Below are 16,594 nucleotides of genomic sequence, written 5' to 3' on the forward strand. Positions count from 1 at the left end.
CCTCCAAAGACAGTAGTGTTTCGAGAATGAAAAGGAAGAACTTTACTCCTCAAGCAGTGCTACCTCCTCTTCATTTGAAGCTCAGATCATACAGGGAGAAAAAATAATTAAAAAACCAAAGACAGCTTTTTGGAGGGGAAAAGTCCTCTTTACAAGAAAACAACAGCTGTCCCAAACAGGTAGACTTACTTTAAGTCAGACAGGTTAAAATTAGTATATAACAGACTTAATAATTAAAGTGCCAGGAAAAAAAAAAGTTGACAAACACATTTGGAGACAGGTCAGGTTGCAAGGATTGTAAAGGCAGAGGCAAGAACAACGAACAGAACAAGGAACTGCAGCTGACAAAGTCAGGCCAAAATCTGACTTATTGGGGAAGAGCACAGTGGCTATATTTACACTATACAGGTTCACCATGGTAACAGCCATACCATTAGTGAGGAAGTGCTGTACAGCGCGGCCAAGTGCATCCACATATGGAGACGGACTGCGCAGACAGCGACTGCCACCCCATCCCATGGGAATGAGTTCAGGCCCTGGAGCCAGTACAGCTAGTAGGGAAAGGAGGTTCACCTCCCCATCATCCTTCCACCCCTACCAAACACCAACAGGGTCATTCTCCTCCCCATGAGAGGGATCAATGCTGGTATAAAGCACCTTTGCAACAACCAAGGCTGGTGCTGTACCCAGAATCACACTGCCCATCACCGGGATGCCCCTTGGTGCTGTTTGGATACCTGTGAGAGTCACAGTGGCTTTAATCCTTGCACAGAAATGGAAAACTAAATAATGAGGGGGGAAAAAAGCTTAACCTGGAGTCTTGTTGCTGGCATCTGCCCCAGTGTGCCGTTCTCTGAATTTCCAGGGATTACTATTAGGCAATTAAGTGGCCCAGCAGCTTTAGCAACAACAGAAAGGTTCATTAATCTATATCCAGTGACATAAATCGTCTTAGATCTTCCACAGATACTTTTGTTTCAAGGCTGCACAATTAAAGTTAATTACTGATGCTACACCTGCAATGCTGACCTCAGTTCTCATTCACTCAGCTCACTGTGACTCCAGGACATCACACACCCCCCCGCCCCCTGACACTACACTGTCTCTCCACCAGCTTCACCGTTTCATGTTTCGCATTACCTCCCCACCATGTAAAGCAGACAGCCGTTCCCTCGACTCACAGGCTGCCCTAATGCTCTGTCTCCAGATTCAAAAGATCTGCTTTGAGCAACAAAACGCTGCTCCAAGAGGGACCCAGAGAGACTCGACGTAAAGCTTGCTTGCAGGGCAGAGACAGATTCCATCTGTCCCTCCTCTTCCACCTGGGAGAACAGACATGACTATTTCTGGACAGAGCAAAAATGCCTCCCCATACACTACACGCGCCGCTGCCAAGAAACACTCAGCACATTTTTGTGCAAATCTATACAGCGCTACCCTCACACAACCATGCACTGAAACCTCCGCAGCATAAACACACCAGCCCTGTACGGCAGAGCTCGGGCGTCGGCAGTCCAGCGCCTCAGACAGCAAACGCACAGAACAGTTCCCAGCAGCAGGAACCCGAACACCCCCCCGCAGTGGGGCAGACCGCCGGGGCTGCTCCCCTTCTCACGTTTGTCGCAAACACGGTCCTGGAAGGACACAGACCACGGCAGGACTGGGGCGGGTGCTGGCTTCCCGCTAAGCCGGCCGCCCCGGTGCTCGGCACAGCCAAGGTCCAGCAGCAGCACAGCACACCTGGGCAGCACTGAAACACAAGCCCAACACAAACACTAATGAAGGCAACCTCAGAAGCACACCTGCAAGGTAGAAGCGCGTTATTACACTACTTAATTAAAGGGAATGAGAAGAGCACAAAGAACTTAGCTGACTAAGGTCAGAAGCCAAGAAAACACAGGCCCTTGCTTCTCTACATTTTGCTCTACCCCCAGTTTCAATCATGGGAGATGCATTGGAAGAAACACTCTCCTCTGGCGCTGAGCAGGTCTTGGTGTTCTGTTTCACATGCAGCCTTTCACGGCAGAAAAAATACTCCAGGACATCAAAGCCTGCTGCTTCCCTATTGATAATAAGCACATAAACACCACCTCAAGCCAGCCAAGCTTCAGGCATGCTCAACGTACGCTTTCTCTGTGAGAGAGGCATATATTCACTTCTTTCATAACTACATGTTTACAGACCTTGATCATGTTACCAAAATAGACTGCAGAGTTTTAAGTTTTAAGCTGAAAAAAATGTTTCAGGAGAATATAAAACTCCTAATTAAGCCTAGAAGGCTTTCCTGAGAGATCCAGGCTCTCACAATTATAAAGCACAGTGCAGTACTCAGTGACTACACAGTTAGCTCTTTATTACAGTGTCACTATTCAAAAAGCTTTAAACCTGCGTCAGCATTTTTATTATAGACCTTCCATTTCAGGGATCTATAACTTAACGATGAAAAAGGCCTATTCAGTCAGGAAACACAAGCCTCAAACACACCATATGCTCACTACTTTAAACAAAAAATAAAAATTTTTAAAAATTCCTGCCCGTGTATACTTTAGCATTAATAAAAACCTGCGATGAAAGTAGCTGTAGCTTTTCAATGAGCATCCGGTCTGGCAGACGCAGCCTGTCCCATGTCTGGCACATGACGAAACATGACGCTTGGTCCTGCTGTTGTTCCAAAGTCGGGGGAAGGGGGGGGGGGGGGGGGGCGGGATTAGTGGGGGGATCCACTGCATGGAGAGCTCCACAAGCACAAAACAAAACATCGACACTCAACAGTGAGCAACCAGGCAGCTAAAGGGAGGACAAATGATTTTCTAGAAGTCTGCTCCCGTTTGAGGACGAGGATGTAAGACCCTGAAAAAAGCAAACTATGGGAGGAAACTACATTTCACAAAACACTAAAAATTTCTAGGGTTTTGGTTAGTTGGGGTTTTTTTTAAAGGTGTGAGTTCATACACAAGAAAAAAATCCACACACGGGACTCGGCAAAATCTTTCAGAACCCTTTTAAAAGAACCAACCTTGAGATCTAATCATTAAAGAAAAATAAAGTTGCAAAACACGCTGGCCATGCCATCTTCTGCTAAGTTCCCTGGGTTTACCGTTAAATTCTCCTTTATAAAGAAAAAATATCTTGCTGGTCTGAAAGCCCAGCAAAAGCACGAGTACAATTCCAAGAACAGAAAAAAACACTATCGAAGGAAGACGGTGGGGGAAGCATACCTTTCTTTTTCAACTTTAGTCAGCCATCCTAGCTACTACATGAAACAGCCCCAGATAGAAAATGACACTGTTAAATTAGACAAAGATCCTCTAATGCCCATCACAGTTCTGTTAACTTCAGCATCTGATACTGGGCAAGCTGGCAAACAGAATTCAGGGATTTCAGGCACTCCAGGATAATGCCAGCTTTGCACTACACCAGGGCTAAGCACCAAGATTTCAGATGGCTTTAGGTTGCTGCTTTGGCAATGACTGAAAACGTACTTTAGACGATTCAAACAGTCTTCCTTTAAAGAGTACTCACACTAGTGTTTGAACGAGACCTCGTTCTGTTTTGCTGCTAAAGGTACAGGCTTATTTTAGGAAAACGAGGGTGCAGACATCAAGCAAACAGACCCCCATCAAAAAAAAAAGCAAGCGGCAGAGACACAAACAGAATTCAGGCTTCCAAAGGCTCCAGCTGGCATCCTACCATAGGAACCCTGCAAAAACTTTTTTGCTGCTTTATGAGATGCTCAAAGTTCCCCGAACTCACAGCAGAGGGGAAATACATTCCCATCGCCAGCCGCTCTTCAGCTCAGCCGTACCCACGAAGGTCGGAGATGGCTCAGCACTTCAGGCGACACACGGACCATCCGCAGAAGACAACAGCACCGCGCAGCAGGCAGGGCCAACAGCTCCCCGCCGGCGGAGCTCAGCGTGGGACTGCGGGAACCAGAACCCCCTCACGGGCCTCTGGATCCCCCACGGAACCTGCCCTTGGAAAGGTTTTATTTTAATGGTAAATCGCGCAGGGTAATTCGAAGTCACAGCCTCACACCGACCTGTACGGCTGGGACGGCGCTTTCCTCAGTCTCCCCTGAGTGTTTAACCGTGTTAGAGCCGCGCATGGCGGTGACCGGCGGCAGCCCGGGCCGGGGCCGTAAGGGCCCGCACCGGGGCCGGGCCGGGCCGTGAGGAGCCGGGCCGGGTCCGCCGCGCAGCCCCGGGCGCGTTTCAGGGCAGCAGCCCCGCCAGGAGGGCACCGGCGAGCCGGGGGAGGCCGGGGGGGCGCAGCGGCACCAGGTGAGACGGCCCCGGCGCACGGAGACCCCCGCGCCGCGCCCGGCGGGACCGGGCCTGGCGGCCGCACCCCACAACCGGTGACCGGCCCACGGCAGCGACCCTGGCCCCAGCCACGGGGCCGACACGCGTGGCCCGGAGGCTTCGCGGTCCGAGCCCCGGTCAGCCCGAGAGCCCCGCCGCGGCACGGGGCGCTCCTCAGGCGGCCCCGGGCGGGGCAGCGGCAGGCCGGGGCGGGTGAGTGCGTTCCCCACTGCCCCAGGACCCCTCGGCCTGACCTGGCCGCAGGGGCAGGCCCTGGGCTCTCCGCCCGCGGAGGGAACCGGGCCGGGGCGCGGCGGCAGCCCGGCCGGGCCGAGCCCTCAGCCCTGGGGCAGTACCTCCAGAGGAAGCCAGCGCGGGGCGCGGGCGGCCCTTACCTGCGTCCCGGGGGGGTCAGGCTCCCGCCCGGCAGCCACCGCCTCTCCGCGCTTCCGGGTTCCGCGGGGCCATCTTGGACACGGACTTCCGGGCCGGAAGTGGGCGGCGGGCGGGACGGGGCCGGGGGAGCTGGGAACGCGGCCTGGCCGGGGGAAGGGGCACGGGGCCCAGGCAGGCGGCTGCCCCGGGGGAACGGCAGGCCCTGGGCCGGGAGGAAGCAGGACAGGGACCGCGGGCCCCTGCTTGGTGTAGGGGCAGCGGCAGCGAGGGCCAGGCAGGGCCCGGGGCTGAGGGACCCCCCGCGGCCTGTGTCACCGCCGCCGGCCCGGTGCCCTGCTGGCCCGTCCGGAAGGCGGCACTGCCGTCTGGGCTCTTCCGACCTGGGGGGCTTCTGGCAGGCCCGGCCCTGCCACCCCGCCGGCGGCACGGCCGGGGAGCGCTCGGCGGCCTGCCTCCCGCCATCGGTTCCTCGGGGCACCCCGGGGCCTTGGAGCTTCCTGGGCCGCCCACAGCCAGAGCGGGCCCTGGCAAGTTGTTTTCCTTGCCAAAGGAAAGGAAATTCCTCCGTTTCCCTACCTGCAGAGCAGTGCAGTAGCTATCTGCCCGCAGAGAAAGTGGGAGAGCTGGAAAAGGAAACACTTAGCATCCTGACCAGCTTCCAAGGAATCTCTGCCCGCTGCCATCCCACAAGAGCCTTGCTCTAAGAATTAACAGCAAATCAGCTGAAGTGCTGAATCATGGAGCTGAAAAATAAACTGCTCTGGCAAACCATCCCATGCTCCTTGCTTGCTTCTCCCTCCCTCCAGTTCTTGTAACATTATTTATCTTTAATTTCCTATTGCTTACGTTGGATCTGTGCCTCTTTTTAAGTCTCAGGATAAGACCAAAAGCTGGATGGGGTCATATAAAAAAGCACACCAGATATGTCTGGTTTTATGTTGTCATCCCCAGCACAGCAGTGGCAGGAGGATGTCTTGGGTTGGATTTATCCTCAAGAAGGAAAGCACCAGCAGACCAGAACCACCACCATCTGTTCTGCCTTTTGAAACACCACGCTCTTGCCAGAGGCACCGGTGGGCAGGAGGGGGGGACCTCGACCAGGGAGGTCTGTGACACCATGGCCAGAGCAGGAATGGGCAGACTCACCTATCTGGCTCACCAAGAAGCTTGGCCATCATCAGCAGCTGCGTGAGGTGCTCTGGTTTAACCTCCAGCCTGTCTGTTCCGGTGTAGGGATGATCCTGTTGATAATGGGGAAGCCAGCCAGCTAACGGGAAGCACCAGGAGCCCTGTGCCTGCAGCAAAGCCCCAGACAAGCAGCTGCAGCGAGGCGTGGATTTAGGGATGTGCAGGAGCCCTTGTCTGATGAGGTGTGCTGGTTCTGGCTGGGGTGGAGTTAATTGTCTTCACAGTAGCTGGTATGGGGCTAGGTTTGGGATTTGTGATGGAAACAGCATTGATAATTCAGGAATGTTTTCGTTATAGCCAAGCAGTGCCTACACAGAGCCAGGGCCTTTTCTTCTGCCCCTCACCCCACCAGCAAGGAGCTGGGGGGCACAGGGAGCTGGGAGGGGACACAGCCAGGACAGCTGACCCCAACTGACCCATGGAACATCCCATACCATAGGGCATCATGCTCAGCATGGAAAGCTGGTGGAATAAGGAGGAAGGGGGGGATGCTTGGAATGATGGCATTTGTCTTCCCAAGTCACTGTCACATGTGATGGAGCCTTGCTGTCCTGGCGATGGCTGAACGCCTGCCTGCCCATCAGAAGTGGTGAATGAGTTCCTCGTTTTGCTTCACTGGCGTGCACAGCTTTTGCTTTACCTATTAAATCAGCTTTATCTCAACCCGCGAGTTTTCTCACTTTTACGCTCCCAATTCTCCCCCCCATCCCAACCAGGGGGAGTGGGTGAGTAGCTGAGCGGGGGCTTAGTTGCCGGCCGAGGTTAAACCACGACATGAGGCTGGGAGGATAAAAGGCTCCTTGAGGAGCTGGGTGGTCCCAAGCCCTGCTCCCACCAGGGGAGTGGCTGCAGGACCCTCCAAAGGCTTTCAAGGAGTCAGGGACCCTGGCCCTGCCAGGGTTTGCATGGGAACCCCAGCAGCATAAGCCCAGCCAGCGGCTGGCGAGAGCAGCATCGCAGCCATCAAAGGAGCTGTCTTCAAAGGAGGCGATGAGAACAAAAGGTTTGGAGTTTACTCACAGTAGCTCTGAAGGAAAGCAGCCTGCCTCCTGCTCAGCGTGGGACCCTCAGGCGGGCACTTGGCTGGGCACAGACACATTCAGCTGGTGTCGTTCCCTCTTCCAGGAGCTGGAAACCTCATCTCGGGTTGCTTCAGAGCCAACAGCAGCAAAACCTCAGCCTCCTGGGCTCCTTCACCTCTCCCATGGCCGGCTGCCATTAGCAGACAGCTTGCGTGACCCCAAACCCCAGCCCCCTAAACCAGCTGAGGACCCTTACAAAGGTAGAGGGGAATGCAGCCCCCCACCACCACCCAATGGCCACAACATATGTGGCGCAGCTGGAGCACCCCAAACCAGGACCCCCATCCCGCAGGCTCTGCTGTGGGGAAGGGCATTGCTGCCTCTGGTGACATCCCCTGCCAGCCCCAAGGGGAAGGTTCCCTTTCTCCTGCTCAGACCCAAGCACAGCATTTTATCACGTTTGGGCTTTTAATCCCGTCAATGAGCACTGCTCTCAGAAGATTTGATTCATTTGCACGCATTAATTAATCAAAGCAATTGTGTCATGGTTTCTGAAATATCCTTTCTCCAGAGCTTAACACCACAGCCCTGTAATAAATCACCCTGCGCTGACTCTTGCTCCACACATGGCCACGGGCACACAGGAGGTGTGAGTAGCATCGCTGAGGGCCAGGTAGGACTGTCCTCATCCCCTCCAGGCTACCAGCCATCTTATCCGAGAGCAATCACTGGAGTCTAGCTAACCATAGGTTTTAAGGGTCTAAAATCCCCTAGAGGTATTTATTTAGTGTGGTGTAAATCTGACTAAGTAGATATGCTAGAACACACACTGATCCATTCAGCAATGAACCAGTCTTCTCCTGTAACCACCACCGCCTCTGCAGCTGGTGCCACAACCTCTTATGTCATTTACCACGATTGCCGCCTCCTCCCTGTCCCAGCCCGGTTCCCATTTTAGATGTGAACCCACTGGCCACGCTGCCCCAGCCCACGGGCTCTGGGGCCACTGCTGAGGAAGCCCAACAGCCCTGAGGAGCAGGATGTGCCCCGATGCACACACCCCCCATGGAGGGCACAGCCTGCAGGGTGCTGCCACGCTTCAGACGTGTGGGTACCCTGCCCCACAGAGGCCCCCACACTCTGGCTGCACCATGAGATGGTCTCAGGAAGGTGCTCCAAAGGCAGCTGGTGCCTTGCGTGCTGCTGGGTATGCCCAAACCCACCCTGCAGCTCTCTTGCAACAGCACAGCTCCCTGGGCAGGGATATAGATAAAGCCTCTGCCCTAATTGCCACCCCTTAATAAGCAAGGGGAGGTCTTGCAGGTGCTTCTACAGGAGCATCCCTGGGCTCTGCTGGTAGCGGGCTCTGGGTGGGCAAGTATAGGGGTGGGTGCTGGTGGGGAACACCTTCCTCCTATGCATGATACCACTGCTCTAGCAGTGCAAGGAGAGGGCAGCATCCTGGAGGGGACCCCAGCACAACCTTTCTTGTTGAACCTGTTGCTGCTGTGACACAAGACAGGAATTTCCCAAACACTCGGAGCCATGAGGCTGCAACGCAGCCCTTGCTGCAGGCAGGGCTGTAATCACTAGCTGCTTCCAGCTTCAGCCCCTGGAGCTGGGGAGCTGGCAGGGGTGCTCCTGGCGTGGCATGCCCTGGTATCCCCCCTCCCTGTGTGGGGTGTCACTCCGGTGGTGGTTCTGCACCTCCCTGCCCCAGAGCTGTGATGTGCTGGAGAGGAAACCCCCAAGGAGGGGATGTAGCAGAAGGGATGCTGGTCTGGGGTGGTGGGATGGGGGCACTGGGGCTGCCTCGCTGGGGGTGTGAGGAGGAGAAACAGTGTTGGGGGTGTGACTGAGCTGTGTGCTGGTGCTTTGGCCTGTGGAGGGGAACAAAGTCCCTGGGAAATGGCCTGGTTTCCCCAGAAAAACTCCTCCTGGGCAGCTGGGTCCCTGGGGGCACCCGGACTCGGGGAAACGGGGTCGAAGATGGCAGTTTTAGGGCCCTGATCCTGCAGGCTTTGTTCTTGTGCATGCTGCGGAGCGGCTCCAGCTGCGTCGGGGTGAGCCTGGATGCTGTCACATGCAGCTGGTTCCTGTTTTTTCCCCGCAGCCTGGAAATCCCCTGACTTTCCACCGGGGTGAGGAGCAAGGATCCCTGCACCCAGCTGGCCCTACACCTCCCCGCAGCTTCGGGAAGAGGTGGCGGTGGGGACAGACTGGCAGCCCCCAGGGAACTGGGCTGCCTTGGTGCCAGGGTCCCATCTGTGCCAGTGGCGGGGCTTGGAGCCACGCAGGGAGGCAGGGACGGGACCTGGCAGGGACCATCCCAGGCTGGGAGAGTCCTGCAAAACCATCTCATGTTTCGGCATCCTTTCCTTGCCCCTGGAGCTGGGGGCTCTGGGCTTTGCCCCATCCAGTGGAGGGGATGAGGGAACAGCAGTGGCATATGAGCTTTGTAGGTCTCAGCCTGATTGATCCGTCCCAGGAGCCAAGGGGACCTCCCAGCTGGAGGTGAGGATGCTGGTGCAGATGTTCTGGAAAGCTGATGCGGCTGCAAGCCCCTGATGAGTAACGGTGCTGGAGCATTCAAGGCTGCTCCGGGACACCCCACGTGTGCTGGGGGGGGCTTGAAGTGACACCCCAGCTTGTCTCGCTCTAGCTGCCCATTCCTGGAGGGACAGGCAGGTTTCCAGCTCTGGGGGAGCCTGTTTTCCTGCCACCCTGGTGGGGCAGGCCGCAGGACCAGCAGATCCGGAGCTGCAGCTGAAGCAATGGGAGCTGCCTCCTGCCTGGGTTTCTTTGACCTGGATGGTTTCCAATCGGTCCTGCCCTCCTGCTGCTGCTGGGAACCCATCCCTCTCGGGAAGGGGAAGCATAGCACTTACCAGAATTTGGGTGATCGCTTTCCAGCACTCTAGACTTGGTGCCAAGATCGAAGTAAATCACATGTGGCTGGGCGCTATCATGAGAAAAGCCTGCGAGGGAGCAGGGGGGGAGATGCAGTGCTGGCAGGAGCCTGGGGGGCTCGGCGGGCCACTCTGCCCCTGTTGCACCCCCTCTTCTGCACTCTGGAGACGCTCAGCAGCCCTTGGAGCCTCCCCTACCCCCACCCACTGTTATGGGGTCAGACACCCCAGACAAACCAGCAACAGAGCACTGCTGTGCTCTGACCCCTGTCCCCGGGACCTGCTGAGCCTTTGGGGGTGCTGGGGGTGGAGATGTGCTGTGACACCACTCAGGCCCCCAAAAACAGGCTCAGTGCTTTGTGATCCTGTGCAGTGCCAGTAGCTCCCACGAAAAGGCAGAACTTGCGGATTTGTCCTGTCCTACCTCAAAATAACATCTCAGCCCTTGGAGCCGGTAGCCCACACGCGATGCCCAGTTCCATGCCTTTGCTAAGGGGGTTTTTAGCCTCTGGTGCAGCGGGGCCTGCAAGGAAGCTGCAGCTACAAACATCTTGGTTCCTCCATGTGTTTGGAAGTCAGTGTGCAGCTGGTAATTGCACAAGCCAAGTGTGCCGGCAACTGCAGCCAGCTGCTCCCTGGTGGGAGCTGGCACTGCACAGGCTGTGCCAGCAGCCTCCATGGTGGAGCCAGCTGTCATAATGCAAACCCTCACCCCGGCAGCTTGGCAGGACATGTGTCCCTGTGCCAGCTGGGCTGGGAAGGGGGCTGCAGCATGCTCTGATGTGTCCCGTGGAACCCTTTCCTCTCAGGAGACCTTCTAATGTGGACGGGGAGAAGCAGTGGTGTGAAGCCCAACCTTTATTAGACAGTGGAGAATCCCCACAGAAGCATCTCTGCTGTCCTGGGCAGGTGGCGGTGCCAGCACCGGTGCTGAGAACAGCCTGTTCCCCATGGGATGTGCTGGAGTTTCTGGCAGGGATGATGGAGCTGGGTGCTGGGCCACTATTTTGGAGGATGCTCTTGCAGCTGTTTGGCCTCATCCAACCGTGTATCCCTGTCCCGTCCCCCATCTTCCTGCCTGTCACCCCCCCAATGCCAGCTGTCCCTTTGCTCAGGGTGGGTAGGAAAAGGTGCTCCCACTGCCTGAGTACAGAAAGGGGCTTAAGGAGACCATGGACCTCTCCAGAACTACTGTGCTGGGGATTTATTTTATTGCCCTCTTGTCTTTTTTTTTCCTCCCTAGCCTTTTCCAAGCTCTTGTGCATGGCCACAAGGGCCAGCAGACTTTTTAAATAAAGGTAGACCTTCCCATGTAACCAAATCCCTTCCAGGAGAAGGGCTTAAAATATCACTTAGTGCAAAATTCAAAATAAAGCAAATCACAACTTATAAAGAGAGAACTCTCAGAGATTTTTCTCCAGTGTTTTCTTCCCTTTCTGTAACAAACTGACCAAAAGCAAATAGCAACAGCTGGAAACTGTGTCACACAAATAACAGAGCCTTTAAAAAACACAAACAAGCCCAGGCAGCTGCTTGCTCCCTTGCTGCTCCGGGCTGCTGCAGAGCGGGCTGTGGGGTGGTTGCAAGCCCACCAGCCACCCTGCCTGGAGGGAACAGGTCCCAACTCCCTGTTTCTCCCAAATGAGAACTTTCCTGTTGAAATAAAAGGGGGAAAGCAAAAAAAGCCCCAAGTTTTATGCAGATTTCAGCAGTACCCAGCTTACGGAGGGGTTTGAGGAATTTGAGTGCTGCCTTTAAGTGCCCTTAACATGCACTGCTGGAAGCACAGCACCATGGACACAGGCTGGGAGAGCTGCAGGAGAAGCTTTTCAAGGCGGGTGAGTGAGTACAGAGCCAGAGACACCAGACTGCACCTGGTACAGTGTTTAGTGCTGGCAGAGAAAGCGAAAAACCTGTGGAAACGTGGGATCTATGGCACCAAGATGACTTGCATTACGTACTAGGAAAAAATCTTCAAGAGATGCAGTTCGGCACCAATGCAGGCTGTGCTGGGCGTGGGGAGGTCTCTAAAGGCTGGATGTAACGTGTGCAGGAGGCTGGGGGCTCCTGGCAGCATTTGCTGCATTTCCAGGCCTGGCTGTGCTGGGAGGAGCATCCCTGCCTGTCCTGCCTGATGGGGAGATAAGCTGTCTGGGCAGGATTCTCTCTGAGGGTGCCCTGTGCCTCCCTGGGTGATCCCTGGGCGCTGATGGTGAAACACAGCAAAAGGCAAATAAATAGTTTTGAGACGAGGAAAGGGTGAGGGGGGCAAGAGGGCACGTGTGTGAATGAAAAACACAAGCAATGTTGGTAAATTCCCCAGTAAACTCACCTCCCACAGCCAGAGCAATGTCCTTGGCCGCTCTCTGGGCAGGGAAGGGTTGGGATGTACCCGGGACCGGCAGTGGTCTAGGGAGGAGGCCATGGTGCTGCTGAGGGTGGGCAGTAAGGATCGCCTGTGGGGTTTAGGCTCGGCAGGAGCACGAATGCTGCTAGCCATGCTTGACTTGGTGGAAACGCTTCCCCATCCGCATTTTTGAACAAGAACAGCAGACCTCAGTGCCTGCATTGACATTGCACAGCAGAGACGGAACAGATGCTGCCCCCAGCCCAGCGCTGGCTTCACTTCAGAGGCTGCCGCAGCGCCCCTGCGCCGGCATCGCCTCTGAGGGCTACAGACAAAAATCTGCGTTCTGTTTTATTTACTGTCCGTTATTTATTATTACCCTCGAGCCTGAAAACATGTGTTGGGACTCAATGTCCTCATCAAAACACCCAAGCCTGCCGAACTGTGGGGAGCCTTTGGCAGGGGGAGGGAGAAGCCTGTGAGTGTGCGCTCATGAGGGGTGGACGAAGAAAGGGGACCTGAGCCAGGTCCACAGCTACGGAGGATGGAAGGGGCACCTCACCCCGGGAGAGCTCTTGTAGCAGAACTCCCTGTGTGCGTTGCAGAGGTTCAACGCACACATATAGCAAGAAGCGTACAGAACAGCAGCAGAGGTCCCCAAGACAGACGCAGTTTGGAAGCGTCTGTGCTCTGCTAAAACCAGGCAGCTCCAAACCACGGAGTGCTGCAGGAAGGCGGGCGGTGAAGGAGCTGTGGCCTGGCCGCCTGCCTCCGGCCGGGCCTGCCCCACTCGGCACGCACGGCGCCGCAGGCCCCACCGGCAGCGGCGGGGGTGGCAGCGAGTACACCTGGCAGCAGCGAACGCCCGGCCTGGCCCTGCGCGGCTGCCCCGGGCGAGGGTGGCTGGGTGACGCCGGGAGCCGAGCCGGGCTCTGCAGGGATGGAGAACGGGCGCACGGCGGGCCCCGCGTTCGCCCCGACCTCGGAGGCGCCGCAGAGCCGCCCAGGCGCGGCCAGCCCGGGAAGGCGGCGGCGGGACTGGCTGCCGGCGGGGCAGGCCCCGCGCCCCGTCTCCATAGCACCCGCCTCCCCTTCGCCCTCCGCCCCCTACCCTTTGCCCTTTGCCTTCCACCGCCCCGCCGCCGTTCAGCCCCGCCCCTGCCGGTGACGGGCAGCTCCCGCGGCCTATCCCAGCGCCCCGCCGCCCGCCGGCGCGGGTGGGCGGGTTGCAAGAGCAAGAGAACCAACCGGAAGCGAAAGCCGCGCCGCCGGCTCCGCCCCCTCGTGGCTCCGCCGCAGCCAACCGGCGAGCGCGCGTGGGGAGGCGGGGCCGGCTCGGCGGCCAATGGGAGCTTACGTTGGTCGCCAGGGAGGTGCGAGGCCCGCAGGGGGCAGCGGCGGGAGCGCGGCGGGGCCGGCCGGGTGGGGGCGGGAGGTAAACAAAATGGCGGCGGCGTGCGCGCTGCGGCGGGGCTGGCGTCGGGGGTAAAGGGGCAGCGGCAGCGGGAGCCGGCGGGACTGCGGGGCGGCTGGAGCGGGCCCCTGGGCAGGGCTGCGGGGGAAGCGGCTGGCGGGGCGCCCCCTGAGGTGGGGGGGAGGGGAGCGGAGCGGAGCGCGGCGCCGGGCCGCGGCCCGGTTCCCGAGCCCGGCGGTGGGGAGGGGGGACGAGGCTGCCCGCCCCCCTCCCCCGACTCGACAGCTGGGTGCGGAGGCCCGGGGAGGAGGGAGCGGCCGGAGCTGCCCGTGGGGCCCGGCCCGCGGGGGAAGGCCCGGCCCGGGCGGGCTCCCCCGGCCCGCTGCGGGAGCGGGGAGCTCGGCTGCGGCTGGGGAGGAGCCGGAGGTCACCTCCGCCCCGGGGATCCCTTCTCCTACGTCTGTCGCTAATCTGGTTGCACTTAAAGTGTTTTCTCCCTTTTCCGCTCCCTTCCTGCCTTCCCCAGCGGTTGCTGCCGTGTCACTCATTTCCCTGCCTGCCCCGACTGACACCTGTGGCAGGGGTGTGAAGGAGGGGGGCAGAGCCTGGGCCAGGCCGGCATCTCCTCGTTGACCTTCCTGTGTTGGAAAGGGAATGGGGTATTCTGGGTGCTGGGCAGAGAGAATTGCTTCCTCCTGCTTGTTCCCATTCTAAGGTGGGTCGGTAAAGCTGTAGTGGGTTTTGCGTTGTCTGACACCGGCTGACACCTGGACCAGTGGTGGTGACACATCATGTGCCACGCGGAATCCAGGTGGTTGAAGGATGCCCCTGGGAGATCTTGATAGGCACCGAAGGCCTCAAACTTTTGTAGGCGTGAAAAGCGAAGACGTTAGAATTGTTTCTGAAAACTCCTTCAAAGAAACTTGTTTTCAGCTTCCAAACGGCTGAAAGAAAACCCTCATCAGTGCTCATAGCTGGATGGTGAGGACAGCAGGGCAGAAACGTTTACCCTGCCATCCACTTTGGAGTTGGTGGCTATGATCTACTAGGAATGGAAAGTCACGAAAGAGACTCGGTAATTGTCTGTTTTTATGTGGTGGCCTAAAATCCCAGAGGATGACCTAGCACTTAAGAATCAAACTGGGCCAAACTAAAGGCCAAGTTGACTTGAAAGAACCCTAGCAGTGGGACCAGGTCAGAAGCAAAGCAAGTCCCAAACTGAGTGTATCTTGTCAAAGATATATGTTCTTTTTAAAAGACATTGTGTTACTGGAGCCAGGCCTGGATCTTTTAGCATCCAGTTGAGCTGGAAGCAACTCATAGGTTTGTTTTGTTTTTGGGTTTTTGTTTGTTTGTTTTTTTATTCATGTTTGTACAATCTTCTGGATTTTTTTTTTTAAGAAGGAGTAAAAGGGAGTGTTGGAAACTAACAAACAGGATTAAAACCCTGAGCGCATAAGGAAAACAGGTTAAGGAACTTAATCCAGGATGGATATGCAGGAGCCACAGCAGCTGGGTATGTTTGCAGAGAGTGAGCTGATGTCTGTGGGGATGGACACTTTTATCCATCGCATTGACTCTACGGAGGTCATCTACCAGCCCCGGCGGAAAAGGGCCAAGCTCATTGGCAAATACCTGATGGGAGACTTACTTGGAGAAGGGTCTTATGGCAAAGTCAAGGAGATGTTGGACTCTGAAACCCTCTGTAGAAGAGCTGTGAAAATTCTGAAGAAGAAGAAGCTACGCAGAATTCCCAATGGGGAGGCAAATGTGAAAAAGTGAGTAAATATTTCCAGTAGCTGGGAGCTGAGGGATTAAACTTGGTTGGTTTTTTCCAGCTGAAGTTCTGTACCGCTTTAACTAACAACATGGCTTTCTGCTGTGCAAGTGCTTCCTAAACTGTAGGTATTCGGGAATGTCTTTGCCATTGAACTGCAGCCAGTGCTCTTGTTGAGTTTGAGAACAGGGAAGAGAGCTAGTTATCGAGAGCCAGGGAAGCAAGTCCGTCTGCCTGAACAGACAAACTGTAACGCGCTGCTTTTTTAAATAGTATTGCTTAAAGAATAAAATAGGATTTCTTAAAGTAATTCCTTTTTAAGATTTCACCTTGAAGAGGTAAACTGGTGCCCTTGGCGAGGGAAGGTGAGAGGTGGTGTACCTGAGTGCAGAAATGTGCTTTGCGTCGTTCCAGCCTGCGTTACTTGGGTACCCATCGAGGCGATGCGGCTCCTCGACTTTCTGGGATGGCAACTACTGCTCCCGCCTGTGTAGTAGGTGCCTGGGCCATGATCCAGCAGGCACCCAATGGGTGTAAGAAGTCTTGGTGGTGTTTTTTTGTTTACTTTGTTTCATTTCTGACTGATGAGTTTGGGAAGTAATTCAAGGCTCTTTTTCATTTGATTTCTGCAGCTGTAAAATGGGGACAAGGGTTGTCAACCTTTTCAATTTCAGTGACCGAAGATACGGGCTTGGAAGCTTTCGAAGTGCCAGTTACATGCTGATTAGTCAGGGCAGAAGTAACTAATTAAAGTTAAGTGTGGGAGAAGCTTGGTGTTACGCTTCATCTGTTGGGCTGGGTGTATGAAACTTTCCCTTTTCTTGGGGCTGTGCTCTGCTTGCAGGGACCTCGCAGCCAGCTGTGTTTTCTGCAGCAAGCTGTCTGTCACAACCCTGCGAGATAGTTGTTTATCTGCTGCGGAGGGGAGCCTTGTGCAGCCAAAACAAACTACTTACAAGAGTTTATCTCATAGTGGGAGGGGAAAACTTGTGAGATGTTTAGAAGGTGTTTGTATTGGGTTTTTAGCTGTGGCATGCTGAGCGTGGAGCCCTGACCTAGCAGAGTCCTGTTCTGTTTCTCAGTTTGGTTTGAGTTTCCGAGCTCAGCTGTGAGATATTTCACATCCTGTACCAGGACTTCTGGCAGTGGGCTGTTTAAGTTTGCCTTCTAACCTTCATTGACAGACTTGGCTAAGGAGTAGTCACAAATGCTAATGCCGGGACCTCCCTTTCTTCCT

The 16,594-nt window shown here is 55.9% G+C and overlaps 2 protein-coding genes across 5 annotated transcripts in view; one reads left to right on the forward strand and one right to left on the reverse strand.

The window, feature by feature from the left end:
• The window catches only part of SBNO2 (strawberry notch homolog 2), a 65,987-nt gene extending 60,302 nt beyond the window's left edge, over window positions 1-5,685 (reverse strand). For 2 of the 3 annotated variants that reach the window (XM_055805138.1, XM_055805140.1), the window contains exon 1: window positions 4,700-5,684. The gene's annotated coding sequence lies outside the window, so the exon portion shown is untranslated. Of the gene's footprint in view, window positions 1-4,699 lie in introns of all 3 variants that reach the window. The other variant, XM_055805139.1, reaches the window with a different exon arrangement.
• An 8,082-nt stretch (window positions 5,686-13,767) lies between these two features.
• The window catches only part of STK11 (serine/threonine kinase 11), a 48,833-nt gene continuing 46,006 nt past the window's right edge, over window positions 13,768-16,594 (forward strand). The window contains exon 1 of one of the 2 annotated variants that reach the window (XM_005240805.4): window positions 13,768-15,358. In XM_005240805.4, coding sequence (XP_005240862.1) covers window positions 15,069-15,358 — 290 coding nt within the window. In that variant the 5' untranslated portion in view covers window positions 13,768-15,068. The remainder of the gene's footprint in view (window positions 15,359-16,594) is intronic. The other variant, XM_013301969.3, reaches the window with a different exon arrangement.

Source organism: Falco peregrinus, chromosome 5 (assembly GCF_023634155.1).
Source record: "Falco peregrinus isolate bFalPer1 chromosome 5, bFalPer1.pri, whole genome shotgun sequence".
NCBI classification, from domain to species: domain Eukaryota; kingdom Metazoa; phylum Chordata; class Aves; order Falconiformes; family Falconidae; genus Falco; species Falco peregrinus.